This window comes from Falco punctatus (genome assembly GCF_963210335.1).
Source record: "Falco punctatus genome assembly, chromosome: 13".
NCBI classification, from domain to species: Eukaryota; Metazoa; Chordata; class Aves; order Falconiformes; family Falconidae; genus Falco; species Falco punctatus.
In genome coordinates this window covers 19,848,760-19,871,108 of record NC_137593.1, presented here as the reverse complement: position 1 = coordinate 19,871,108, position 22,349 = coordinate 19,848,760, and the positions used below count along the sequence as shown (strand labels likewise).

The 22,349-nt window shown below is 41.7% G+C and overlaps 2 protein-coding genes across 2 annotated transcripts in view; both read right to left on the bottom strand.

Annotated features, from left to right (window-relative positions):
- CCDC195 (coiled-coil domain containing 195) overlaps nt 1–22,349 on the bottom strand; it is a 42,516-nt gene that overhangs the window by 19,513 nt on the left and 654 nt on the right. The window lies entirely within an intron of this gene.
- The window catches only part of DOCK10 (dedicator of cytokinesis 10), a 159,664-nt gene continuing 137,350 nt past the window's right edge, over nt 36–22,349 (bottom strand). Inside the window, exons 40-54 of the mRNA XM_080408973.1 lie at nt 21,724–21,802; nt 21,443–21,625; nt 20,774–20,884; nt 19,180–19,395; nt 18,418–18,475; nt 17,989–18,087; nt 16,207–16,313; nt 15,596–15,718; nt 14,537–14,650; nt 8,626–8,772; nt 7,905–8,115; nt 5,698–5,888; nt 4,902–5,002; nt 4,428–4,566; nt 36–779 (exon numbers count right to left, since the gene is read on the bottom strand). Coding sequence (XP_080265099.1) covers nt 660–779; nt 4,428–4,566; nt 4,902–5,002; nt 5,698–5,888; nt 7,905–8,115; nt 8,626–8,772; nt 14,537–14,650; nt 15,596–15,718; nt 16,207–16,313; nt 17,989–18,087; nt 18,418–18,475; nt 19,180–19,395; nt 20,774–20,884; nt 21,443–21,625; nt 21,724–21,802 — 1,999 coding nt within the window. The 3' untranslated portion in view covers nt 36–659. The remainder of the gene's footprint in view (nt 780–4,427; nt 4,567–4,901; nt 5,003–5,697; nt 5,889–7,904; nt 8,116–8,625; nt 8,773–14,536; nt 14,651–15,595; nt 15,719–16,206; nt 16,314–17,988; nt 18,088–18,417; nt 18,476–19,179; nt 19,396–20,773; nt 20,885–21,442; nt 21,626–21,723; nt 21,803–22,349) is intronic.

Here is a 22,349-nt window from a genome sequence, read left to right as displayed (position 1 = left end):
ACTTCGGAAAGTGCTGACGTGGGAATGAACCAACGCACAGGCCTTCAAAGAGAAAATTTTATGGACGCTTTTATACACATACACAAATATTTTAATATAATGGTAACTGAAATGTTATCTATATTCTTAGTACTGTCATAATTAACTAAAAAGATAATTTTTAAATTTTGTAAAAATGACATATTTTACACATCTTCTATTTACAATTGCAATATACTTAAATGTTATAAAACATCCACTCTGACCTTTAAAATATATGTATACTAGGACTTAGTATTAGATATATTATAATTTATAGCAAACTTAGGGTTTGCTGTGTACCTATCTGTTCAATGGGAATTTCATAATCAGCCTGGCTTAATAAAGGCTGTTCAAAACCAAAACCAGACAACAACAACAATGAAAAAGATAGGGAATGTGCAAATATTGGGGCAGGCAAAAAAAAAAAAAAAATATCAAGCTTGCAGTTTTAAAAAATAACATCATGAAGAATTCCAATAAATTAAAATCATAACTCAAAAATCCTTTTCCTGGCGTTGTCCATGACCAAATAAATTTTCAGTACTATTAATGTAAAAGGAAAAAAACCCCAAAGAGCAAAAAAAACCCAACCCCCAAAAAATCAGCCACCCCAAGTCTTCGTGTTGCCCATGCTGCAGTCAAGCATCAGGGTTTGCTGGGGTGGCTGCTGCTGGCACAGACGAGCTGGCTCTATTGATGACTCGCGAGTAAGTGCGCTCCATCCCTTGGTGTTTTGCCGAGTCCTCCTTGTATGCAATCTTTCCATAAAAAAGAAAAGGGAAGGAAAAAAAGTAACAGTGAGAGAGATCTGAATACTTTGGTGTCTGAAGTATTAATTGTCTAACCAAGGGTTTCCCTTTATTTATTTATTTATTACACAATGATGCTAAAGATCTGACAGAGGTTTTTTGCTTTGGGACCCAGAAGTGACAGGAGGCTGCAGCGAGAGGGAGGATGTCCTCTGAACCGGGGGGATAAATGGGACTGGGCTAGGGTCACAGCTTCTGCCAAGCGGTGCTTCATGGGGTTCCCTGAACAATGTTTCTCTAACAATTCTAACACAAACACAACTTAGAAGTCACCTACATTTTATAAACTCAGCAGACACCTGCACTAGCACCTATTGACCGTGGTACAAGCCAGCCCCAGCTGCACCCACGCAGTCACTCAGGGCACGCTGCATCCCCACCGAGCCTCACACAGAGCAGCCGAGGAAACACGTCCCTTAGCAGGGTTTGGACCGCTGCCGGGCTGAGGCTGCAGGCAGAGCTGTACTCTGGGAGGAGCAGTGGCAAAAGCTTGTTCTGCCCTGTCCTTTGCATAAAGCTTTAGCAAGAAGGAAGATTTTTTTTCTGAAGTTCTTTTCAGCCTTGGTAATAGCTGTTCTTCCTACTTCTATAAATACAGACTGAAAACCTGCCTTTTTCCATGGGACACTATCTTGAAGCATCCCCAGCAGAGACACGGGCCACCCCCACTGACCATGCAGCCATCAGCAGTGGAAGAGAAACCTCTCCCCTTCACAAAGCTCCAGGTTTAATCTTATGCTATCAACCCCCAGTTATCCCCAGTCAGGGCTGCAGGTCAACCCTAGCACATTTATCACTTGGGCGGACATGACCACACCGCCTCCACGTACAGCTTTGGAGCTGCTCCCATGCAGCAGGTGAAGGGACGGCACTGGGACTCAGCACCACCCGGCAGTGCCCAGCAGAGCCAGGGAAGCTGCGAGGAGAGCGGGGCAGCAGGACAGAGTGCAGGCGGGCTGCGGGGCACACTGCCTGCCCAGCTGGGACTCACATCCAACGCTCTCCCCCAGGGCATCAGAGTCAGAGAGCTTGGGGCGGCTGCTGTTGCGCTGGGCTGTACCGCTCCTCTGAAACACACGCAGCTGGGCTTGCACACTCTCCACTGCACCCCAGCATGGCCTCAGCCTGCATTCCAGTTGTCCCAGGGTATGGGCACAAGCAGCATGGTGGGCAGGGCTGTGAGAAGGGGACCACACTCACAGGACAAGGGGGGCTTGGCTTAATTGGTACCTTTCTATGCCATTTGTCCCTGGCCCTTCCATCCCGCCACTTTTGCTACTACAGGCACGTGCTTTTGCATTAGGAGGTTCTTGTCAAGCTGCCCCGCTGAGCTCCCCAAGTTCATGACTAGGATCCTAAAGAACATGCACCTCAACACTGCTCACGGACAATACATCACACATGTACCTTGTCTTTTTTTCTTTTTTTTTTTAACTCCCTGAGCAAGGGATTCGTTAGATGTGAAACTGAACAAACATACCAAGTAGAAAAACCAGCAAGTGAGGAAAGTACATGACATTAAAAGAAAAAAAAATAGATGTAAGAAAAATGAACATACCACTTTTGGCTATAGTATTGAGGGAAATGTTAGACAGGGAAGAAGAGAAGCTGTATAAGCAAGGACCATGACAGAGCTGTCAGAAAAGAAAAACAGAACAAAACAAAACAGAGAAAAACATATGGTGATGAAAGAGTCACTGTCAGCGGGTGAGCAAACAAACCCCTTTTGAATACGACAATGGAAAAGATGGCAAATCTTACTGGTGTAAAGCACACAGCACAGTTATAAGAGAGCCTCAAGCTTTCCAACTGCAAGGTAAATATTTCAGCCACAGTTTACAGCATGGGACTCCTCTGAGGCAATGCTGTGCTCAGAAGTAGGGAGTTCATGGATTCATTGCAAGAGAAGCAGAATTTTCCCGGAAAGCCACGCTGCCTGGAAAACTGGGCTGTCACTTGTAAGGCTTCCCCACAGGGCTCAAGTAGGAGACTGGTTTTCAGCGTGGACTGTCAAATTCAGATATTTTGGTTAAACAGATGGTGATTTTGACTTTTGCTGGATGAACTCTTAACTTTACATATTTACATTGTTATGTTCAAGTAATTTTATGTTATTTAGTCTTTTCATTTACATGATGAAAACTCAGAGCTCACTGATATAAATACAGGTGTGAGTATTTAGTAGAACTCACCAAATATTTTATGAATGCTGAAACTCATGGGCCGGTCATGCCTCATTTAAGTTGACCATGCAGTCTCCATTCTTGTGGGAACAGTAGCTCACACAAAAGACAAGGTACTGCCTATGTACATTGACTGGATGGCCAAAATAACTTGCACAGGAGAGGCATGAACACGGAGTAACAGATGATACCCTTAATATTTACATACTTACATAACAAACAGAGATAAATATTAGTTATGATAAGATTACTGGAATGCTTGAGGTTCTGAAATCTTTATACACCTGAACAGGAAAGGAGCACAACTCTCAGAAGAGCAACCATCAAGCTAGCCCCCCACCTGACATACACCAAGCCTTCAAAGCAATTACACCGCTTTACACCCTTGTCAAAAACTAGCTTGATTCCACAGTAAGTATAACAATGGGCCAAAAATCCTGATAAATCCTTATTCTCTTCACGTATGAAGAGAAGTAATACAGCATGCTCTGATGGGGTGCCAATTGGACACTTCTGTGAGAAGCCATCACTGATCCCAATGGTTAAACAAAGTAACTCTGTACACAATCAGTGCTTATGTGTGCTATAGGTAACGCAGCGCAACGACTGCAGAGTATTTCTCAGATGCAATCTAAGGTGGCCTACACACAAGCATGCAGAGAAATAATTAAGCATGATTTAATTTGCATCTAAGTATGCAGAATCATTCAATATTTAAATTAAAACAGAAAACATAATAAAAAATATCTGCATAGACACAACAATAGAGTAGCTGCAAGTATGCACTGAAGTCCAGCTCAGTATTTTGGGGTGCATTTCGCACAATGTTGCCATGCATACTTGTCCTTCTGAAGCTGCTAACAGCTGAAATATATGGCATGTATTTTGACAGTGTACTTCAATATAAAAAGATAAAAAAGAAATAACTCTTGCTCTCAAAGCTGAATACAAATAGAAACTATAAAGATACCTCCTCCAGTTATAAGCTAGATCTTGAAAGCAATTTACTGTTTTAATTAAATACATCACAGCTGTAGGATAAGGCAAGCAAACCATAAAACACTGGTTTAACTGATTATCTTTCTATGCCTCTAGACCTCAGTCTGCATTTAGCCTCATAAACATTCAACTTTTTTGAATTTGAATTTTTTCATTAATGATTTTTTTTTTCTCCAATATGTAGCTACAGGTAGAAGACAAACCTTTGTCGATCAGTCAAATTCATTATGTATAATAAACCTGGATTTAAAAAAAAAAATGTTGGGTGGGAGGGAGAAAACTATATTTTCTCAGTGACTGTTGCACTGCCAGGTTTTACTTCCATTTTTTTTTGCTCTACAGCTTCATTTGTCACTAGAAGACACAATTAGCTACCCTCATTCAGCCCAACCAGCACCAAAACAGATGCTCTAACCTGTTCATTCATAACTGCAGAGAGCTCGCTGAGCATGTCCTTATAATGAGACTTCATCTCTCCCTGATATTCAAATTGGTCCTCCTTAATAAGGCGTTCGTTGACATCAAGAGCATGTCCACATGCCTCTGCAAATTGCCTACAAGCACAAAAACACAAAGAACAACCCCATAATTTTTGTAGTAATGAAAAAACTGTCTATATATATATAAACACACACAAATCCTACTGTACTTCTCTCCCTTGCAAATTACACCTTGTTAGAAATGAATTTCAGAACTCATTCTCAGATCAAGAGGAATGTAGGCTACTAGGATAACCCAAAACTTCCGTAAATGTTTTCTTGGGAATGACTTGGAAAATAGGGTGAATGCAGATGTAAATTAGCCTGGTTCAGTTCAGCCTGATTCCACGTCACACCTACTCACACTACTCATACTATGCAGAGGAGGGAAATCTAAACTTAACGTTTACCTGAAGATTTCCTTCAGAAGCTTAACTTGATTATCAGGATATCTCTTGGCATTTGTCTCTTCAAGGAAAGCTCGAGCATAGGCCATCGGTCCAGCATTTACCTGGGGGAAAAACACACAACTTGGGTGCAGAGAACAAACAGTTTATTGTAATATTCTCTTGTGTTCCAAGGCTTGGGGACTGGCCTCAGGCAACCAAACCTGTGTGAGGAACATCACCTCACTCCTCTTGTCACCTGGATGAAATCTGAAGAGTTTTACTGAAGAAAAGGGAGCTGGTCAGCCTTGCACAAACTGCAGATCCCTGCTGGCCTTTCAAAGTCCTCAGCTAGGTAACAATCTAGAAAGCTGTATGCCTGAAGACATTTTAACAAGGGAACCAGAAATACACACACCTCTCACCAATCCCAGCTTTTCTAAATTGGGAATGACAACCCCAATCCTAACAAAACTCCCTTTAAAATATCTGCATGCCCAGCTGTGTGATGGGCTGTATTCTCAAGTGGCACATGATGGTCTTCCTGGAAAGGTCTTAACATTTATTTAGAGAACATTTGACTGAAATAGGTTTGCACGTAATATTTGCACATAAATGCGGCAAATCTCATCAACATCAGTGGAAAACTTTCAGTTCCCCTACATTTTTAGGGTGGGCTTCAACAGCACTGGAATACAAGACATAACCAGAAATATAAAATAGAAAAACCATGTCTGGAATGATGAAAACCTGAATAAAAATTTAGGTAGAGGCAGAAGACAAAAAAAAAAAAAAAAAAAAAAAAGCAAATTGTCATTACCTTGACACTGACACTTCCTTGGAGTTTGAGCTGCAGTCGGATCATGTCCACTTCTTCCATTGTGCAAAGCTGATTGAGCTCTGAGACTTTTTTGGACATCTCATCAATGGCTACTTCGATAGGGTTCAGCTCTGTGCTGGTTTGGCTTATGACTTGAATACGCTTCTTCACATAGGGAAACAAGTGACTGGCTACTCGAAAGCAAGAAATGTATCAGAGAAACTCACCCAACAAGAGAGCAGTTAAGAAAGCAAAACTATTAAGTTGAAGTATTAACTTTTGACCTTGTTAATCTCTTTATCAATCCATACAAATTAAGTTTTAATCACCAAATGAGCAAAAGCGAGACAGTAGGCACTGGAAGAGCATTCCTTTTGGATTCGTCACTGTTTGCTGCTGAGCTCTGTCACATTCACGTGGCTAAAAGCTCTCACTGTCAGATTTTAGTATCCCAAAATTTCTTCTAATAACTGCTCTGGGAGCTGACAGAAGAGTAAACCATTGATAAACCCCTTCCTTCCAGTCAAGGCCTTCTCACGGATCTCAGGGGGTCTGGCAAAGGTACTGTTATGGCACATGAAGCCTGATCTGAGCTAACAACCTTTTCCTGACTGCTCCACATACTTTGGAAGGCCTCCCAAACTCCACGTATGCCTTCCTCCGGTGAGTGTCTGCTGCCAGTCAGCTCAGATCTAAATGAGCTCCGGCTTACAGGGTGGCTCTCCTTGGAGAGCAGGAAACCCAGGACTTCCAGAGCAGAACACCAGCAATCCACAGTCTGCAGCTCCACTGCACTTGTCCTCTGTGTACCACAGGCAGCAGGTTCTGCAGCAGAGATGCTGGGTGGGTACCATTACAGCCACCCAGCACCTCTGCACATGCACGATTAACTTCCACTGCTCCTCCAGTCACATCAGTAAGCCTTGCTTTCTTCTCAAACTAAGAGCACTTCTTTTTAGATAGGAAGCAAATGAAAATATATGACTTTATCGAAGGGGTGGGGTGCGGGGAGAAAAAGATGCTTCCTTTAGAGAAAAGCGCTGAGGTGAGGCAGGTGTCAGAGGGAAAAGCAGGTGAGAAGAGAAGGTCATCGAATTCCCACCTAACGCTGAAGATAGGGCCTGGCTGGCTGAGAGTGGTGGGAGCTGATGACAGCATGTAATAACCTAGGGAAAGTATTGCTGGAAGAACAACCCTCTCTGGTTTTGCCAGACATACTCTAACAGCTGCACTTTCAGGTCAGTGAAACTACCTGCTTCAATACACATCTCAAAACACCTACCGCTGCTCCAGCACTTACAAATACCACGCACAAGCCGCTACAAAGCAGCTTACAAGCAAAGCTGCGTCATGTAACAAGATGCCCTCAAACATCAGTGCTTTTCTCTTGACTTGCCAGAACAAAACTTTCAGGTGACTACGCCTGCACTGTGAAAGTAGCTTTCCTCACTCTGCCCTTTGGGAGAAGCAGATGCACTGAAGTCAGTGGGGAACTGGATTTTCTGTCTCTGAGGAGCCTTTGGTGTGAACATCAGCCTCTCTGCTCATGGCTGCCTCTGTCTTGGGCAGTTTCTCATACTCTCAGCCAAAATCCAGAAAGGTCAAGTTCCAGTAGTAGTTTCACAAGGGATGCCTCTTTAAAAAGAGATTTCAATGATGATAAGGAACTAAACATTTTCTGTTTAATATGACTCAGTAAGAACAGACATATCTAGTGCTCCCTGACGTTCCTGTCTTAAAACACTGATTGTGCCCAATGAGATGAAACCTCACCTCTCACTTAAAAAAATTCTATATAACGTATCTTACTCCAACTTTGAACAAAAATTTGTATCTTTGTTTTACTCTTCTTGGCAGAACAGGCACCCTACTTCTTTGCTTTTTCTTTGACTTTATTATGAAAAGAACAATGGTTGAGTGCTAAGCTGCCTCAAGCAGAACCACTCCCAAATTACATCACTGCAAGAACAGTTAAGATGTCAATAACAAGGAAACCAGCTAAGACAGCTGATGACTCCACAAATGAAAATAACTTTCCCTAGTAAGAAAGCACATACTTTGCCAATGGACATACTAAAAAGAGTACTTATCATTCTGCACAACACGCTGTGCCTATTGACTGCGGAAAACCTGGCACGTAAAACGTGCTGCTGGGCTTAACTGGCCAAAGTGGGATGGGAGAGGGGAAGCTGCCTGAGCAAACGTACTTGTCAGGATTGTGCGCCTCTTGCACTGCTCTTCTACACCTCCGTGCTTTTTTCCTGAGAGTGTGAAAGGTGTTTCAAACACAAAACGGTTGATGTTGTGATGCATTTCAAAGTCGGTCTTTCTATCTTCAGCTTCTTTCTCTTCAAAGAAAGGTGTGACATATGTCACCTGGATATATGCATATTTTGGATCCAGATCTTTGGGGTTGACCTGTGCAACAGTGGCAAACATCATAAAATTCTGTTAAGTGTGATGAGCTTCCAAGGCATGCATTATACTTCTTATACTTTTATCTATCATAGCAATACTGATTAAAACAGAGATTTCCAAATGTACTATTCAGACCACAGATTAATGCAAAGATACTTAACTAAGAGGCCCCTAAGAACAGTGGAACTTTTGAATATAGCCATTGGTAGAAGTAGATGAAAGCTAAACGAGAGAGAAAACAACTTGCTCCCTCACTGCGGTAAATATCCACATGCTCTCAGCAGGCATATGATGCAATATGCTCTCTTCCCACCGACTGTGATGCCCTGCTATAACATTGTCGTTTCCATAAAGCACCTGCCACACTATGAAGTGAGAATCTTTTTTTGGTTGCAGAACAGGTTATCGTAGTTTACACCTACACTCAGTTCACATTCATTCAAAACAGCTCAAAACATGAACCATGCGCTCAGTTCTCCCCCTCATGCAGAAACCGCACATCTTTTGTACCTTGTTGGAATCCTGGATGATCTTCACATTATCTATTCCAAACTTGTCTGCATACAGTTTCATCAGCCTTTGAGAGATCTCTGACAGGCCGGTTAATTTGGGTTCTTTATAGATATACTCTTTACCTTCCTCTTCTTCAAAAAAACCCTGTTTGGAAGGAAATGGAAGGATACAGTGAACACAACAGACAGGGCAAGGCCTCAAGAAGGTGCTTACATCAGGAATCAAGGTTGCCTGTATGCCCACCAGAGCATCCAATATGCCATTTCCAGCACCTAAGTTAAAAGCTTACCTCTCTCCTAGAAGACACATACCTAGAGATCTGCATTTATGGCCTGGTATCTCTGAAGTTACCCAGGAAATTTATTCATGTAAGAGACCTAACTGTTTAAAGAGTTAATGTGCTTTCTTGAGAATGCTGTTGTGTATGTCTGATGAAAAAAAACCTAATGAATTAAAAATTCTTTAAATTTTAATTGTTTGGCTGAATTAACTATATCAGAAGCACTATGCTAGCAGAACATGAGTGTAACAGCTGTTTCCTGGATGCCCAGCTCAGCTGGGGTGCACGCAGCATGCCACTGCTGCCCACAGCCATGCACAGGGCCCTGGTATGGAGATCCTGAAAGGTCATATGGAATTGCAGTATATTCAGAAATAACTACTAAATGATTCACATTTGAAAAGGGAAAAAAAAAAGAAAGACACTGTGTGCTCCTTTGCAAAAAAGCTCAACCTTTTAAAGGTCATTTACTTATTACACTGGATGGACTTGGCAGAGCTTTAATAAAAAGCTCCATCAAAGAGCTAAACAAGAACCTGTCAAGCTTCAGAAGAAAAACTGACCTCAGAAAATTAACACAGCATTGCGTCATGTGCAGGTGAGACACTCAACTGCTACATGATGAACATGTACATCAACACTCCAAGAAGAGCTCTCCCAGCTGAGCAGAAAGCAGCAGGTGCCCCATTAACAAGGACTGGATTTATCCCAATGCCATGAGAAACACCAGCCCTCCTTCCAGGATTTCATATGCTGCTGATGAAATCTGGCGGTGTTAACCACTGCAGCTGCACCCAAAGCCTCCTCCTCTCACCTTAACACAAAGTGACCCAAAGGAAAATACCTGCAGCTGGAGGGATCAAGGGGAAAGGCAGACAGCATCAATGATGTCAAACCCAAGGCCCTTTGAACTTAACATGATAGGGCTTGGACAGCTAATTCTACAATATGCCTGGCAAATTCTGGAAAACTGCCATCTGTTGAAAAACAGAGACGCACAAATAACTCCAAAATATCTTTGGAAGGTACTCATGCAAAATCCAGTCTTTTCATGTTGAAGCATATTTCAACTTTGGCCAGTAAAATTATTGACTAGGCAAATCTTCACAAAAGAAATATACAGAATTAAAATATATTAGCTGTACATTTCAACGTCTGTTTAGGAAAAAATCCCTAAGGTTTATTTCAATAGGGATTAACAAATATGTGCACCTCTGACTTCTCTTTTAGTGAGGACAAGGGGCAATAAAATTGAATTTTAGTGTGGCAAGTGCCAAGAGCACTGTGGGCATTACTGGAAACCAATGACTAACAGCAGCTTGTCCAATAGTATCCTAATCAGTCTCACAATGACCTTCTAACATTGCACAATTTTTAACAATATTGTCAATTAATCTCCATAGGCATATGAAGAACTTCACAGTTTAATTAGAGAACAAATCTACAGCTCAAAAGCTGACACCCTATAAACATTTACTGAGCTGGCCAGGCAATTGACTTTCTATTGATTTCACTGAGAAAAGATCTGCAGGATCATAACCTGCTTTCTGGTCTTGTTCCCACTGAAACAAAACTGCTTTATGGGGGAAAACTTCATTAGTTTCATGCAACCATACTTAAACACACTACTTGGGATTGCCTCTGTCACAAAACATCTGTTTTCTGTTACCATTCAGTGTTTACAACAAAACCCCTCATGTTTTCCAAATCATAGCAAGCTAGATTATAGTTTATGCTCTTAAACACTGATTCTGTGTATGTTTGCACACTGAAGTATGTGTTTATATGTAAGTGCCAAATCTCTGTACTGATGCTGCCTGGCACACTAAGATGGTATCTGCGTTAATGGTTTTGCTTAGAAAAATACCTGAAAACAAACAACTAACATATTTAGTTATGTTTCTGATGCAAGAGACATCATTTAAGTACATATTCCCTACAATATTTCAGCTGACGGGTGACAGGCAGACGTTAATTGCAAGCTATAAATAATCGTGTCTGCCATATGCTCTATGGCTGGCAAAGCCTATTGAAAGTAAGATTAAATACTTTCCAGGAGCCAAATATCCTCCACTTTCAGGATTTTAAAATATTAAGCAGCCAAGGTTACATTATCAATACATATGCCTAGATTATTTTCATACTGGCTGGTTTTACCCTGCAAGGACAACGCAGCTTTACAGGTGAAAATTATTACATGGACAAGCTGAAGGTAATGGAAGAGAGATGATTTCCCAGACAGTGGGTTATTGGTTTCCACTGAGCTCTGATGTGCTGAGAGTCAAGTTGTGACCTGGGATTGTCACCGTGGGAGCACTGAAAAGGCCCTTCTTCCCGGTGCGCCCTCAGACACATCCCTTGGAGCTCACAGGAAACCAGCCTCTTCTCTGAGCTTGGCTGGAAGAATACACACCAACCCCAGAGCTGGCGAGCTGAGGTGAAGCCTTCTGCTTTACCTGCCAAGAATTAGCATCTAATGGATCCTCCCCTGTCAGTACCAAGTGAACGTCTCCTCCCATGGTAAGTTAGGCTGTTGTACTCTTTGCTCCGGAAGCTACAGCTGTTTCACCGCGTTTGGAAAAGGGGCCACATTTTTGGCTTTCAGACATGAACCTGCAGTCAGCTTACCATGGTGAAAATCTGCCCTCCGGCTTCTACAGCTTCTTGCACAGATACGAGAACAAACCCTCAGCTCTACCTTTACCTAACACTGCTCTAAAAACAAGTCTTGAATGTCTTTGCTTATCAGCACCATACAAATTTCCAGATATTCACCACATTTAGAACTTTTTTTGTTTGTTTTAATTCAAGAAAGATACTGACTTTTCAAAACACTCTGTGAATAAAATCATAAGCACTGGCTGGTGGCCACTTGGTGGTGCAATGAGATGTTGTCACCCAAGGCCCTTAAAATTTGCAGTCTACAACAGCAGCTGCCGTGAGATCCGGCTCTGTGAGCTGGCAAATAAAGCTCTCTGGTGAAAACAACCAACTACATCCTCCCCCAGGACTACATTCACTCAATTCATCCTTCCAGAGGGTCCCTGCAGCAATGCAGCAGCCAAATACTGAAGAACGGTTTTCAGGTGCAACTGCAGATTTTTTCTCCACTAAGAACCCCCCAAATTCTCCCTGCAAACAGAATTTGCAGTATTCTTTTGTCCTTTAATCGGCTTTCTCCACAGTTTTTGTTTCAGTTAAGGAAGAGCAGTGTTCCATTTTTACAAAACATATATATTTATCGATACAATTGATAAAAGTGTTTAACGAATAAATGCATATGTGTAATGATACATCTTTTTATACGTGTGTGCTTCCGTATGTATCCGCTCACAGGTATTTTATGGAACATAGTATGTGTAATGCTGAAAAGGAATCCCGTACCTGCGCACCGAGCATCCCACACCTGCACACCGAGTTTCCTTCTGTGGCATTTCCTTTGTAGTGGCCTAAGCAGAGCGATTCATGTTGCTTTACACTGGTTTAACTGTGTAACACTAGTAAAAACCTGCAACCATAAGCTTTGGGGAGGAAGTGTGCAAAGTCTGCCAGAAGCAAAAAAATAAAAGGGAATTGCTTTTAATGTTTTAAATGAATTGGGCACCGAGACTCCTTTCCGTATGGAGGCCTGCAATGCTCTTGGCAACAGAGGGACCGAAAGGCCTCACAGCTTTCCACTTGCACGGCCAAAATGGACGCAAGTGGCACTTGGGAAAACAGGGACTGACAGAAATACAGAAAGGAAACCTTCCAGAGGGAAAAAATACGCAGGCAGAGCCAGCATATGGGAACGGACTGTTCCCTTTCTCCTTCCAGGTCAGCTTCCTCTGTAGCTCCCACACCTGCTGTGGTGCTTTGTGTACTGGTAAGCCCTCCTGAATCAGTTCTGCAGACACACTCCTATTATCCTTGGTAAATGAGGCACAAGTAACGCCCCTGGGAATGATCTACCTGTAGTTATCTGCGCTGTGCCATACGCTTTTGTCAGTATGCCTCTGCAAGGAGTGATAAGAACATTCCCGCTTTCTCCCACGTAATATCGCGCTGGCAAAAGGGAAGGAGGAAGCTGGGATGGATGCTCAGTGTCTGGTCCGAGCAATATGCAGCTATGACAGTCATACGCTTTAAAGCACTAAAGCTGTTTAAATGAAGTGGCCCTTGTGGCACTGGCAGCTGAAAAGTCATCGCAGTGTAACAGATTTTAACCCAGCTCAGCAAAACTGCTGCAGCTGGATTACCTGCTAACAAGGAGCTGCCTCTGGGACAGCCCTGGCAAGAAGTTGCAGGTAGGAGAATCCTGTTTCCCCCTCCCCTGCTCCCATTTTGAGGAAGGCGAGGCATACGGAAAACTCTACCCTTCCTCAAGTGCAGCTCGCATTCAGCAAGTTCAGCTTTGCTGATCTGTATGAACAGCCAGGACTCGCCATTTCCCTCTGACTCCCAGTTTTCTTGCTCCTACAAGGGACTACCAGCAAGGTGGCTGCACCCTGCCTGGAGGGCTCCCGTCACCATTGCCACAGATCACAGACTGACACAAGAGCCTGCCTCTCTGCAGCTGCTGCACAGGCCAGGAAAGCAGGCTCTGCATTCAAACAGCATTAGGGCTACACCGAGTTTTTCAACAGAGGAAGAAGGGCTCCAATCCCACTCCCAGTGAAGCTGAGAGAAAAACTTCCACTGAGATGAGATGACACGGCATTGGGCCCCATGGTGCACACACAACAGGGTGACAGATACAGCTTGGTCATTCAGGTAACTGAACAAACAAAAGTTAGTTTGCAGGATGCAACGATGAATGAAACAATGTTATTTCATCTGCCATGAACCAAAGAATCCAGAGCACAGGAAAATTAATGTTAAGTAACAGTACAGGGAAGGATAGAGGACATGTGAGGAGAATTAAACAAAACATGCAAAAGAACTAGACTTACCACAGCCTTGAATAAGATCAAAAGGAGAAAAGAGCAAATTTCTGCATTAAAATCTAATTAGCAAACAGAATGATTCACATCAATCTGTTGTTTACACATCTTATGATATCAGAGTAAAGGAAATCGTATGCTTGCCAAAACCAGGTCTTAAAGGAACATGCTGGATTGCTACACTGGTTTGTAGTGGAAGAAAGCACAAAATAATGCTTTGAGGATGCTGAAGCACAGCAAAGGGAATAAAACTACGGTATACTGCACAGAATCAGAAGTGGCCTGAAAGCAGAAGTCAGAGTCAGAAACACAACAAAACGTCTACTGCATACTGCTCTGCTTTAAGTTCTATTAGAGGAGAGCACCATATATCAAAGGTGTCTTATCTCTTTTTATTTAAGTTTTACTCTGAAAAAACCTGCCCTGCCTCAGTCTCGGTTTTGCTTGATGAAGTCAAGAGCTAAAGCTGACATACAAGTCTGTTCTCCGTTACACCACTAAATCCATAGCAGCAGTTTACACAGATGCAACTGAGTGCTCTCTTGAGTAAAATCCTGCTTGGATTCTGACCCACAAGGCACTTTCTACCCCATGAATTCACTGCCAAGTGTTTCCTTGTTTCAGCTTCCCCCAAATACATCAGGATTAGAAGACCATAGCTGAAATCTGGGAATCTGCAGAGACAAAAAAATGCAAGTTGGCTTACCTGCCCATAAAATGCAACACGGTAGTATCGCCCAAAGAGACGTTTCTCAGAGTTCACTACTTCTGCAACCTTCAGGTAAGAGCGGTGGATGTCATAGTACAAATCAGACAGCCTCTACATCAAGAAACAGGGAGAGGGAGGTGAAGTGAGAGCATGCAAGTACTTTGGGAAACGCCACTACAGCTCTACACACAAGCATGGCTTGCCTTCACCAGATTCCCAAACCTTTGCAAAGTTGGCTGTACACACTAAGGGAATAGTTTAGCCTTGTCAGCAGTCACTAAAGGTTCATTTCAAGGTTTCTATTGTTTTCTGGGCAGTCTTGCAGCAGTGGGTGCCTTCGTGTACAGGAAGACGAGCAGCCCACCACCAGACAGTGGGGTGGTAGGGACCTAATAAGAGGGCAGACAACCCAAGTGTCCTACCTGCTGGTGAGAGCATGGGTGCCAACAACTCCAGTCAGCTCCCAATCCTGTGCAAAGACATGCTACACACAATTACCACTGAAAAGCACTTTTTCAGGACAGTGAGCTGAAATTTCAACTACGTTAAAACCTGAGGACCTCCTGCTTCCTCAGCATACAGCTTATTGCTATCTACCTCTTTGGTATTTTTTTTTTTGTTTGGTTGGTTTTTTTAAATTTAAACCCAGAAAAACTAGTAAAAAAGATTATCATCTGGTGATCCATTATGTATTGAAATTGTGAAGTAAATAAGAAATGAAGAAACCCTACAATTGTGAAGAAATCACACAATTTATTGGCAGTTTCTAAATACAACACAAATATGCTCTTGGTTTAAAAACACATATAAAAATCCATTGGCTAACACGAGGTTTGTTTGAAATTGTTTTGTTTCTTTACTGTTGTATTGATGTTGAAAAGAAGAAAGTAAGACATCAGGGTGTTTTTATCTACAGCACAAAGTATTAAAAGGAGAAATTACAGACAGGAAGAAAAAAGCCAATTTCTTTTAAAGAAAGCACCTATTTTTCCCTAAAAATTTTGATCTTTACCATTGTCTTAAGATAATTGAAAAAGATATAATAAACCAACTTACTTTAAAGTCCCTCTGCTTCTCAAAAACAGCAATGATAGGCTTGTTAACCTCAGCAATAAGCTCGTATCTTTCAGACTTCCACAGGTATTCAACACACAACTCCAGCTGCTCCACAAGAATATTCTGCAATTCCACAAATACGAATAGTTCAATGATTTGACAGCTGGTGGCATTTAATTAATAACAATGCAGCAAAAGCACATACCCACTATTTCATTTTTATTCTGTATCTTCTATATTAAGTTTTATTTCAATGACACCATGTTTAATCAGGTATTGGTGACCTAGCTCTTCTTTAAATAAAACCCCTGAAATAACAGTAACGTGAAAATATTTGAATACTTGAGAACTCATTCAGAAGAATGGGTTTGCTTTGTGGGCTCCCCCTTGCCCTGACTTCCAGCTCTGGTACTTCATGTTCTGGTTAGATAAACACCTACCCCTGCTATTTAGTACAACAGCTATGACATTTTACTCAAAAGCTGCGTGCCTTTTAATACTGTGTGAAGTACACTACTCTCACTATAATTTGTTGTAATGTGCACAGACATCTATTAGAAATAACACTCTCTGTTAATATAAACGAGTATATAAATGTTAATGCTGCTGACCTCATTATAGGGAGTATCTTGCATCCCAGAGTCTTCTTTCATTGCACCTTCTTCTTTAATGTTGGGGGTAATGCTCAGAAAAGCAGGCCATCCCATGGAAAATAAGCCTTGAAGTGCAAGTCATAACAATGTCAATTAATGACTGAATAACCAGGTAATACTAAAAGTTATTGGATGCCATTAAAACAGAATTGATTTTATTTGACTGGATTGATTAGTTTTTTCACAGCCCAAGTGATGAGAAGCACAAATGGAACTGACTGTGTTTATGGGACTATTACACATTCTCTCTGTGATATAAATCCACTTGTGCCCTGGCAAAGGGTAACTGACCTTTTCCTGCTGCAATCTTATTCCTCTCTTTGGAATTCCAGTTCCTTAGCTGAACTGCACTGGCAGCCTCGTAACGCTACATGGGCAACGCTCTTCTGTACAGGAATTACCATCGCAGACAGAGGCGAGACAATTTACACTTGTCAAACCAGCGCTGTGACGGCCAGCCTGGCCTGCAGGCACTAAACACTGTGCGCTGGGACCCCCACTGGTGCCACCCGCCAGGTTTGCTCAGGGAGAGGGGCACGCGCCTTTGCCGGGCTTGGGGCCACCCTGGCAGCACCCCCCCATCCCGCCCAGGTGAGTGGGTGGCCACAGCCCTGGCTGAGGGGCTCCCTCACAGAAATCTCAGGCTGGTGGCAGCAATGGCCGATGGAAAGGCTCGTAAAGGTTAAACCTGAGCTTACAGTTAGTGCTTGCAAAGCCGGGCCTTAGCGCAATGGCTGCAGAAGGAGCGACTTACACAGGTATTGCACGTTACAGGTCAGGCAGAGTCCGAGCCATGAATATTTTACTACCCCCTCTTGGATGGAGAAGGTAAAACTGCCAGTGGGGGCAATGAAATCCTGACACGGTTTGTGTTCAATTTAAATGTACTAAGGCACAATTAAAAAGCTAACCTTTACACACTGAGACAGAGGGGCTCCATCCCCTCTATCAGATTTTGAAAATCGTTTAAAATGACCCACAAGTTCTTCACTCCACCTACTGCGATCTGTTATTAATGCTAAGTATTTTACCACTAGTGAACAATCTCCAAAATACTGGTCTGCACAGAAATCTCCCCACTAAAAGGATGCACTTTTTCACCTCACCCACAGACACTTCCAAGTGTAATTGGAGAACTACAGCCTTTCCAAAACTAAATGTTTCCTCTTCCCCAGATATTTGCCCTTGCCCCAGAAATTGCTCTTTGTAAAAATGCTAAAATATCTCATGCTGATAATTATTTTGAAATATACATGTCATAAACTAAATAACCATTGGCATAGAAGCATTAAGAAAATATAAGCCCACACTTTATTTCTCTAATAAGCATCACAGATTAAAAAAAAAAAAAATCTTTATCATGTTACGTATGGATAACCAGATATTAATTCCACCCCCCTGGCCTCCCATCTTTGGGTCGCCAAGGAACGGGACATGGATTTGCATGCTAAACAGCAATTGAAATGAGAGGGATTTCTGTTGTCGATGAAGAGCAGACTGCTCTCTTGCTGAAAAACCTCTTAACCAGACAGATTCTGAGCAATTCATCAAACCAGCCAAAGAGCATCAGAAAAATAATGTATAATGTTTCTGACATTACTTGCTTCCTATTACAGCCATCAACATGCACTATAAATATTTTTGCTTTGGTAGATATTTTTCCGGATCAATTGGAAAACAGTAATTTGATTCCCTAATTATGTTATTTGACCCATAAACAGCCACGGTTAGAGCACTCACTTCCTCCATTGTGAGTTGTTAGTAACACATTACTATCAGAGACTTGACCATCTTCCAGGAGCATACGTGAGGTACAAATCTTTTCCATTTTCCAGTAACCTATGATAGTGTAAGATGGTATTAGTACACCGCTACTCGTATGTGTTAATACATGCATATTTAATAACGACAGACTAACAAGTGAAGCATTCTCTTTTAACACTCACTCACTAAACATTTAATTAACCCTCTTTACCCAAAACACACACTTTCACTGTTCCAGTGCTAAGATGAGCATTTATGATATATTTTAAAAATAAAATATTTGGAAAGAATTCAAGCAGCTTTAAGAATACTTTATATATAAGGAAGGAAAGCAGGACAGCCAAACGTTATTTTCAACAATAATGTTTATACATATATAATTGTTTTTGCATATGTTGATCTTACCCTTTCTTTTCAGGTACTCTGCAATGAGAGCGGCGATATGAATATAGCACATAGCGGCCTGTAATAAGAGACCAAGACACATATATATGTTAAAGTACGTTGTATGAATTACAGCATACATGTCATGAGGAGTGCATACTTTCATCAGTCAAGCCATGCTGCAAAAAAGGGCAGACAAAATTAATATAACCGTTTAAGAGAATAATGGATTAAATGATGAAATCCTTCTTGATTGTTGATTTTACTAGGTGTCTTAGGTAAAAGCATAGATTTGCTCAAGAAAACCATTAAGATTACTTAGTAAATCCGATATTCCTGGGCTATGCACTGGAGTTTTGCATCACCCATTTTTTTCATTAAAAGGACAACACATTACAAATGAAGTTCCACTCCAGTGCCATGGTGGGGGAGAAGAAAATCCTTCATGAAAGTTATGCACCACTCATAACCTCATCTACACTACAGCTACTGGGCCTGCTAGGCTTAAGCAGCAGCGATGCTAATGTGATACTGACGGTATCTTCTTCATCAGACATTTTCAAGTCTTGCTCAAGCATGTATCTGGTAGTCACAATTAGGCAAACTGGGATAATAAGCATTGTATCTCTAGGTGTTTTTCAGACCGGTCTTCCTCTCATTTCAAGCATGTGAGAAACACTGTATGATTCTCCTAAATCACTACTGTTTGACATTCAGAGCCCTTTTCATCAGAACATCTCAACTCAAAGACAAATGGTTTTCCTGTCAATTTATTTACATTACCTCCGATAAATCTCCATTTCTTGCATGAATCTTGGCCATGCTTTCAAGCCACGTCCTACGTAATTCAGGTGTACTAGCATATGAATTTGCTAGGCTGTACTGCAGATCCACAAGCATCTCGGGGTCTTTCTCATGCTCCTTCATCTGAGCTGTGGCCATCAAAACCGTCCTGATGCGTTTGGTCAGATCCTTCACCTCTGCTGGGAAATTAACGTTCTTTGGGAAAGAGAAGCAATACATCACTAAAACCATCCAAAGAGCTACATGCAGCACCCCTGAACGAGCTAACGTCCTTCTTACGGAACACCTTCTTCCCCTTCTCTAATTCAGTAGGCTTTGAAGCAGGGTCACAGTTCCACCGTACAGACACACTGTACTCAAAACCTTGATGTTTTTTTTACTGATATCTCATAGCACCTCTAGATATCCCAGGCAGTCAGCAACAACTCGGCTGAAGTCAGCAAACCGAAACATTTGTTCCTCAGTTGCTTACTGGATCCAGAACTGGATTCTCATACACTTTCTGCTGGCGAACAGCACCGTGCACTACAGATAGTCCTGCTTAACTACACTCACAGCATGCTTCACCACAGTGAATAAAGCACAGCAGTCTGGCTCCTGGCCTTTTCACACTGTGCAAGATTAAAACAAAGTCCTTGTATTACTCATATCAGCTGTTCCCAACATATTTAACTCAGCTCTGCAGTTTCTCATTTTCAGATGGGCAATGAAATAAGTTTCTATTTTCAGACTTTCCCCCCCTCATTCCCTTTGTTTAAGAAGTAAAACATCCAGAAAAATTAAGTGAAATTAAGTACTCCCTTTTCTGCCTCACACAGAGATAAGCACGTTACAGAAGCAGTGTGACCTCACCGCAGCATTGGGAAATCAAAGCTGGGCTTTGAAAACAAATACAACTGTAACTGCATCTTATTAAATAAGACATCAAATTACTTATGCTAATTATCTACCAACTTGCTAACACTAACTTATATCCTAAAGTCACCCTCAGAGAAGGAAAAACCACCTCCAAAGTATAAAATTCAAATGCATATTGACAAAAGTGTGGATAGGAATTGTAAAAATTAAAAACTGGAATCCTGTTCCAACACCTTTAGTACAGATAATGAATATAATAGCAATGATAACTAATCTAAGAGCTTAAGTGCCTTTCTCAGGGCGTTAGCAAGCTGTTACAAAACCCAACTGTTGTGAATGTTTTTGTGGCACATTTACTGAACTGACTAAAGAGACGATTTGTAGACTCAAAACTGTCAATTGCAGTTGTGTTTCTTTAGTCACAATGCACGATATCTTCTCTGCCATCAGACAAATGAAGAAAATAAGCAATAAATACAAATAAAGTAATTTTCAAATAAAAATCTCTCTTCTTTTGTTTTAAAAATTATTTACAGTTACTAAGCTTCTGAGCCACAAACATTTTTGTGAATTTCAGGCTGCCTGAAAAAGGCACACTAGGAAGGCATAGGTCAGTGTCTAATAAAAGCCAGCAATTTTATTCACTCATACACTTGCTCCTCTGAAATTGTTGATATTTTACAAGAGGTAGTGATTGACAAAAAATGTTTCTTACTTTCATCTGCTTGTCTCCATTAGCAAAATTATTTATAATTGCGAGCGAATGTTGAAAACGAGATCCGCCAATCCCTGAATCCGCTATCAGCTGGCTCACTGCTTTGATGAGCTGTATGGGGGGGAGCAAACACAGGCTGCAATTAGCAGAGAAAAACCACAGTTTCTGAATAGTTTTTAATCCCTACTTTAGTATGACTTGATGGACTAGGGTAGCAGAGATGCACTTTTATATATGTCTTTAAGAACAAACATATACAAATGCAAGGACTGTGTGTAATCTTTCCCTGTGTAATTGCTCGCATTCTGCAGTGCAGGTGCGTCATTACTGGACTTCACATTTCTGTTACTATGCTATCAGATCCTGTTTAGTTCCTCCATTCATTAGCTATGTTCTCACTGCAATGCACATGAATCGAGAATAGCCATTTCTCCGGCTATTTATTGGCTATGTGGCTACAATCACAGCTGTTGTCTCTCCCTGGAACAGAGCCGAGCAGTCCAAGAACAGCAGAGAATGTCTTCAGACTTGGCAGCAAAAATCAAGCTGCCACAGGGAACTGCCTGGCTGAGGACTCCAAAGGAAACTGGTTTGCTACAATGCATAAAAATATTAATGATAAAACCAATGCACAAAGTCAAATAATGATGATCTCAGACTTTCACTTACCTGTAGATGGGATCTGACTATTGATTTCTGCTTGTTAAATTCAAAGTTCTTTCTCATGAAAAAATAAAGAAGAGCAGATGCTTCTGTCTGGGTTGAACGTGACCTATGGTTACAACATTTCAGGATTTCATAGCAGAGTGAACCACAGAGATCTGCTTGTCCTTGGAAGAATGCTGATGGGAACTATTGGCAAAAAAAAAAAAAAAAAAAGGCAAAAAACCCCACCATGTACATGTCTAGTGCTACTCTTAGGCCTTGACACAGTTATTCGGAGTCAATACTTTTTCTGTTAAGCTTTCAGTAAAAACAACTGTCCTGTATTCATTCACACCAGGGTTTAGTGAAAAGATTAGCCGCTGGCTAAACATAATCCCATGTGCAAATTAAGTAAAAACTGCACACAGGTTTTCAGACAAACACTCTATGCAATGCAGCAATCCAACTGGCCTCCAGGAGGGCCAGACAGCAGCTGGCACACAGCGAGCAGAAAGCAGAGCTGCAGAGAATGCAGAATAGCTAACCAGGAAAAGCGTGTGTGCTGTTCGGCACTACTAGAAAAGCTGTTCAGGAGAGGGAAAATACTCTTGAATAGCAAAGCCAGCGAACTTCCAGTGCTTAAGGGTTTTAACAGCAGGAGACAACAGAATGTGAAGGATGGCTCCCCAAACCATACCTTCTAGTTATGAGCAGGGTGACTGTAAAGACGACAGAGAGGAGAGGTGGGAGATGTACATACTGGCTACAGATCTCAAGTACCACCCAAGAGGTTCTGCTGCAGGAACCACATCTGATGCCTGCTCCCACAGAACTACGAAGAGAGAATTCAATCCCAAGTGCTACAGGATGAATGAAAAGGGTGATCCTGGATATTTATTCATCCTCCCCACTGTACAAAGTTCTTCCGTTC